The sequence below is a fragment of the Falco biarmicus genome, chromosome 9, assembly GCF_023638135.1.
Source record: "Falco biarmicus isolate bFalBia1 chromosome 9, bFalBia1.pri, whole genome shotgun sequence".
NCBI classification, from domain to species: Eukaryota; Metazoa; Chordata; class Aves; order Falconiformes; family Falconidae; genus Falco; species Falco biarmicus.
Window position 1 is genome coordinate 13410410 of NC_079296.1, and position 6443 is coordinate 13416852.

General features: G+C 65.0%; 1 protein-coding gene across 3 annotated transcripts; it reads left to right on the forward strand.

The window, feature by feature from the left end:
- The first annotated feature begins 120 nt into the window (after window positions 1-120).
- Window positions 121-5477, forward strand: AK1 (adenylate kinase 1). Of its 3 annotated transcripts, XM_056350830.1 has the most exons (8): window positions 121-274; window positions 1924-1966; window positions 2726-2877; window positions 3067-3102; window positions 3831-3994; window positions 4201-4317; window positions 4791-4982; window positions 5166-5477. In XM_056350830.1, exons 3-8 carry the CDS (start codon window positions 2847-2849, stop codon window positions 5460-5462), a joined length of 837 nt encoding a protein of 278 aa, XP_056206805.1. In that variant the 5' UTR covers window positions 121-274; window positions 1924-1966; window positions 2726-2846; the 3' UTR covers window positions 5463-5477. The 3 variants fall into 3 exon arrangements, with proteins under 3 accessions (XP_056206805.1, XP_056206804.1, XP_056206806.1); XM_056350829.1 differs by lacking the exons at window positions 121-274; window positions 2726-2877 and adding an exon at window positions 858-1697; XM_056350831.1 differs by lacking the exons at window positions 121-274; window positions 2726-2877 and adding an exon at window positions 1498-1697 and having other exon boundaries at window positions 5264-5477.
- The last annotated feature ends 966 nt before the right edge of the window (window positions 5478-6443 follow it).

Below are 6443 nucleotides of genomic sequence, written 5' to 3' on the forward strand. Positions count from 1 at the left end.
ATGGGGAAACTGAGGCACGGGGGTTGGGGGGTGCTCCGCACCCCTCGGCCGCGCAGGGGTTAACCGCACCCAGCCGGGCGGGCGCTGGGAGGGCCGGTGATGCTGCGGGGGACGGTCCCCCGGCCCCGCGCTGCCCGTCCCTGCCCGCCGCTGCCCGTCCCTGCCCGCCGGGCCCCGCTCCCGGCATGCACCGCGGCGCCAGCGATCTATATATAGCGGTAAAAATAGCGGGTGGGCCAGCAGGGGCTGCCCGCGCCGCCGGCCGCGCACAGAGGTCAGTGTCCCCCCGCACCGGGGTCCCGCTGCCGTCCCCGGCCCGGCCCGAGGCACTGCGGCACCGGCGGGGGGGGGCTCACGGGGGGGCCCGCGCTGCCTGAGCGACCCCCGCCCCCGGCGGGGCGGGCGGCATCGGCAGGGAACGGCGGGGGGCTGCGGGGGGGCGCTGCCGGGGATGCCGGGGGGCTTGCACAGGGTGCCGGAGTGGTTGCGTGGGTGCTGGAGGCGTTGGTGCTGAGGCACTTGCACGGGTGCTGGAAGCATCGTAGGGGGTGCTGGAGCCATTGTGTGGGCACTGGGGAGCTTGCAGGGGGTGCTGGGGGTCTTTTAGGGGTGTTGGAGCCATTACGTGGTGCTGGGGGGCTTGCATGGGATGATGGGGGTCTTTCAGGGGTGCTGGAGCCATTGCATGGGTGCTGAAGCCATTGCATGGGTGCTGGAGCCATTGTGTGGGTGCTGGGGGGGTTTCAGGGGGTGCTGGGGGGTTGCAGGGGTGCTGGAGCAGCCCAGTCCTGGGCCTGGGGTCCCAGCGGGGAGCTGGATGCTGATGGGATGGGTGGGGAGGAGGTGGGTTGGAGCTGGCAGTGGGGTGCGATGGGAGCACCCTGGGGTGCATCCTGCAGTGGCTGTTGTTGGGAAGTCCTGGGCCACACTGTCCCCAGCTCCGAGCCACAGGCCCCTCTGGCCAGCAGCCCCACCCCATCTCCTTGGGACCAGGCACCTCCACGTCACCCTCACCCTGCACCCATGGGCCCAGCACCGCGTCAGGCCCTGAGCACCCACTGAGGGCTAGGGCTGCCCCCAGCCCCCCAACCCCACCAAGGTTGGTGCCAGAGGCCCTGGGGCTCAGCACCCCCCACAGTTGGGGACCCCCGGGGTCCTGCACCCTCCCAGCCCCCACGGGGGCCACCGCAGGGCTCTGGCCCTGCAGCGCAGGTGGGACATGACCTGGTGCTGCTTTCAGCCCGGCCATTCTTAGCCTCTGCCCTTTCCCTGCTGTAACACAACCGGCGGCGGGCGCGCGTGGCCCCGGGATGCCCTGTCCTAGCACCCGGTCCAGCCGGTTTGGGGTGACGCACTGCGGCCAAGCAGGTCGGGCGCTGCAGGGCTGGGTGCGGGCAGGCAGGGTGGCCAACCCCCCTGCCCCCCCGAGGGGATGGGGGTGCCGTGGGGTGCTGCAAGTCCCCCCTTAGGGTACCCCCCCAAAAGAACAGCCTGCGGGGAGCTGGGGGGGTGCTGCCTCCATTACTCGGTGTCCTGGTGACACTGGTCAACCTGAGCCGGTTTCCGGCTGCCAGGCAGCACCCCGGGCACGGGGATGTGGTCATGGCAGGGGATGAAGCCGGTAACGTCACCATGCGTCACCCGGCATGGGGAAGCCCTCACCGCAGCCGGATGCGCAGGTGGCTGCCGGGAGCCAGGTAGGTAGGTGATGGCCACGGAAGCAGGGGTCCTGAGCTCCCTATTTTAGGGCCAAGCTGGGGGTCGGGGTCTTCCCTCACTGCTAGTGCCCACCCCCTCAGCTTGGCCATGGAGCTGGGCACCAGCATGGCAGGGATGGGAGTCCTCTTGTCTCCCCAGACACGGGTCTTGGGGACCCGTGTGTCCCCAATGTGCTGAGCTCATCCTGCTCTTCTTCCCTGGCAGCCTGAAGTGCTCCTGCGCCTCGACCACGGCAGCATGTCAGCAGGTGAGTGCTCTGTTCCCCTGGCATCCGTCCCCCCGATCCGTCAGCTTTGCGACCATCCTCTTCATCCCCATTGCATCCATCCCTTTGTCCCTCTCACTCCCCTTTATATCCATTCCCCCTGCATTGGCCCTCTTCGTATCCAGCCCCTTGGTCCCACTCCGCATCCATCCCCCTGCACCCATCCCCTCGGTTCCCCTTACATCTGTCCCCTCTGCATCCCCCTGTCCCCCTTGCATTCATCCCCTCTATCCTCTTTGCATCCCTCTCCTCCATCCCCCTTCCTTCCCTCCCCTGCGTCCCCTCCTTACCTCCCTCCCCTCTGTCTGTCCCCCACATCCTCCAGCCCCCGACATGCCCCACACACCCTCAGTCCCTGCCAGCCACCTGGCCCTGTCCCCAGCCCCAGGGATCGCCGGGTGCCAGGAGTTGAAATTTCAGCCGGCTGTCATCAGGAGATGGGAAAGTGGCCCCAGAGCGGCTCGACTTTATTTTTAGCTCTGCCTCCCCACACGGCGCTGCACCCTGGCACCGCCCCGCACCATGGCTGGGCCAGATCCTGCAGGTGGTGGGAGCCCTGCACCTGGGTGCTCGGCAAGGGGACAGGGTGGCTAGTGCCACCTGCGCATCAGCCACCACATCCAGGGGCTGATGCTGGGGTTCAGGGATGGCCAGGGGTTGTGCCAGGCACTTGAGGTGGCTGTGCCAAGCCAAGCCTGCCACAGCCCCCATTAGCCCACCGGGGTGACGAGCTGGCCACAGGGGTGGATGCGGCTGGTCCCCACCCGCAGTGGAGCCATGGACAGTGACCGTCTCAGGACACCACGTGGCAGTGGAATTCCAGCCCCACGGCTGAGGCAACCTGGGGTCTTTGTGCTCAGCCATGTCCAGCCTGTCCGTCCCGACCTGCCCAGGTGATGAGGACAAGGGGAACACACGGCTGCTTCCCTCCCCGCCTTCCCCTTCCCCCCCAGGTCTCTGGGATCAGTCCCCTCAGTCCCTGGGGATGCCTCCCCCAATGTGGCACCCCCCCAGAGACACCTTGCTCCTTGATGGGCTTTCTGGCTTTTGGTAATTATATTTTTTCCTTTTCTCTCCTCCAGAGAAGTTCAAGCACCACAAAATCATCTTCGTGGTGGGTGAGTCTGTGTGCGGGTCCTGTTGCTGGTGGGGTCAAGGCCACAGCCCATCCCTTTTCCCTGTCCCTGCGGGGTGGGGGCTGCGAGGAGCAGCCAGTGCCCAGGGCTGGGGAGCTGGGGCTGGAGGCTGAGGATGCGGTGGCCATGGCTCCAGCCCGGCTCCTAAAGGCTGCAGAGGGGTGTCCTGGGACAGAGAGGGCACCTCTGGCCAGGCACGGGATGGCAGCATGACCTGGGGTGAAGTGACAGTAAACACCTCGGGGGTGGTGTCCTCTGTACCGATGGGGTGGTGATGGTCAGGTGCCAAAGGGACAGTGGTGCCCTGGGTGCCATCAGGCAGTGATGTCCTGAGTGCCGGTAGGGTCATGATACCCTGGGTGCTACTGGGACAGTGACGTCCAGGTGCTGTTGAGGCAGGTGGTGATGCCCTGGTGCCAATGGGAAAGTGATGTCCTGGGTGCTGATGGGGTAGTGATGCTCTGGGTGCCGTCAAGGTGGTGGTGCCCATGTGCCAGTTGCCAGCAGCCCTTGTCACCCCCAAGCACTTGGCATCCCCCGGCCCACCCCAGGCCCACCTCTCACCATCCATCTGGTGCTGGGCCTGAGGACACCAGCCCCCATCTCACCGGGCTCTGAGGACTCCTGTGGGTCTGTGCTGCCGCTTCCACGTACCCCTCCAGCTCCTCACCCATGGCTTGGGGCACATGGGGCCCTTGTGGGACTTGCAGGTGGCCCCGGCTCAGGGAAGGGGACCCAGTGTGAGAAGATCGTGCAGAAGTATGGCTACACCCACCTCTCCACGGGGGACCTGCTGCGGGCGGAGGTCAGCTCAGGCTCAGAGCGGGGCAAGAAGCTCCAGGCCATCATGGAGAAGGGCGAGCTGGTGCCCCTGGTGAGTCCATGCAGGCCACTGGCCAGTGCACGGCAGGACGTGCAGGCAGGGTGGCTGTGGGGACGCCATAGTAACAGCTGGCACATGACCCAGGGGCACCTCTGTCCCTGCTGCCTGGGGGGGAGTTTGCAGCAGGGATTTGGGGGTGCTGAGTGGGGGCATGTTGTCCAGTGTCAGCCCTGGCAGCTCTGTCCTCCCCTCCCCAGGACACAGTGCTAGACATGCTGCGGGACGCCATGGTGGCCAAAGCAGACGTGTCCAAGGGCTTCCTCATCGATGGCTACCCCCGCGAGGTGAAGCAGGGAGAGGAGTTTGAGAAGAAGGTGAGGGCTGGTGCGGTGCCGTGCCGTACCATGCCGTGCTGTGCCATGCCACCTACCGTCCATACAGAGGGGCTTCATCCAGCAGCAGCCCGGCCTTCCCCATCCCGGTGAAGAATCTGTCCCAACAAGCGCTAAACTGTCCCCATGCCAGCCAGTGGGTCACCCCATCTGGAGGACAGCCTGCACCTGGGGCGCGGTGGGACGGACTTCTCTCCAGGGTGTCCTCAAGCTGACAGGGTGACCAAGGTGCCAGCACAATGGTGATGGCAGAGTGCCAGGGCTTGGTTGTGGTGTCCCTCTGCCTTCCTCCTCATCTGTTCCACTGTCCCAGTGGCCCCCAGACCTGTGCAGAGGGAGGCAAAGGATGGTGTGGGAACATCTGTGACCCCCATGCTCACCACCACCATCTTCCCAAACCAAGCCAGACCCATGCCAGTTTGGCAGGGTGACAACTGTGTCCCCTCTGCCCACAGATTGCCCCCCCCACACTGCTGCTCTATGTGGATGCGGGGAAGGAGACGATGGTGAAACGCCTGCTGAAGCGAGGCGAGACCAGCGGGCGGGTGGATGACAACGAGGAGACCATCAAGAAGCGTTTGGATACCTACTACAAGGCCACCGAGCCTGTCATTGCCTTCTACAAGAGCAGAGGCATCGTCCGCCAGGTAAGCAGGGATGTGGCTGGTGCCGGCCCCCTCCAGCCCCACAGCTCGAGGCACGTGTGGTCCCAGGGGAGGGGAAGGGATGGATGGGGATGATGAGAGAAGGGAGAAAAAACTCAATCCTGGCTTGTTCGGGTGGGCTTGACCCCCTCCAAGGATGTCCCCACACCCCTTTGCCTAAATCAGTCGCGATCTCTCTGCCCATGGCCAAAATCCATCCCTGGAAGAGCTCCGGTCGCGCCGTCCTCTGGGGCGAGCCCCCCAGCTAACCCCTCCGCACCCAGCTCAACGCCGAGGGCTCTGTGGAGGAGGTTTTCCAGCAGGTCTGCTCCCACCTCGACAGCCTGTAGCCGAACCCCCAGCCCCACTCCCCGCCTCCGGCAGAGACAGCGGAAGCGGCTTTATCCTGTTTTCGTGGACGGAGCCGCACGGAGGAAATTTCAAGGACATTGTGTTTGGCTCTTTCCCGTCTCTCCCCAGTAAAGTTCACTTTAATGAGCCCAGACTTTATCTTTTTCTTCTGTCGCAGGAAATGAGTTTTTCTTTCCAGAGATATTTTTTTTCTCCCCCCTGTCCCCCCCAGCCCCTCTGGAGCTGATTAAGGGCAGGAAGTGGGTGTTTATCCCACCGGGGCAGCGGGATGCTGTGCTCGGAGGAAGGGAGGGAGCATCCCGGCTCCTTGCCCCTGCTTCCCAATCCATGCCCTATGGGGAGCCTGCAGCCAGTCCCCCTTGCCCCCATCCCGTCCCGCTTGCTGAACTCCCTTGTGCCCTGGCTGTGTGACCCCAGAGATGCTGGCAGCATCTGAGCCATATCCCACACGTGCATCCCCTCTCCCCGGCCCTGCCGCTGGGAGCTGGGGGTGGCCAGGATGGGACCCAGCTGTGCCACAATGGGGATTTCCACTGCTTTCATGCCACAGCATCTTATTTCTTCTGGCTGTCAGGGGTTTTCGGTGTATGCAGTGGCTGCACTGTGGTGTTTTGGGGTGGCACAACACCCTGGAGTGGGGTGCTCCCTGCCCTGCTGGCCCTGGGCACCCACTGCCATTGCTGCCACCTCTCAGACTGGCATGCAGACCTGTCCCCAGGGGCCAAAGGACACACTGGGAACACCCAGCTGAGCCCAGCCACTGTGCTGGGTGTCCTCGTGGGTGGGGACAGGATGGGGGTCTTCATGAGGGGTGAATTATAGGGCCTCATCGGACAGGCAGTTAGGGTGCCAGTGTGGGGGATGGGCATCTGGGGGCCCCCAGCACCTGCAGGTCTGCCCAGGCATGATGCCACAGCAGAGGGGCTGTGGTGGGGCTTGGGACTGGGGTTTACCCAGCCATGGGGAGGGCAGGAGGCAGCAGAGGCACAACCCCGGCAAGCCGCCCCCCCCCCGGCTTCCAGACTGCTGGGAGCTGGGAACAGAGCCAGGGGACTGGGGGCAGGCAGCACTGGGGGCAGCCGAGGTCGCGGG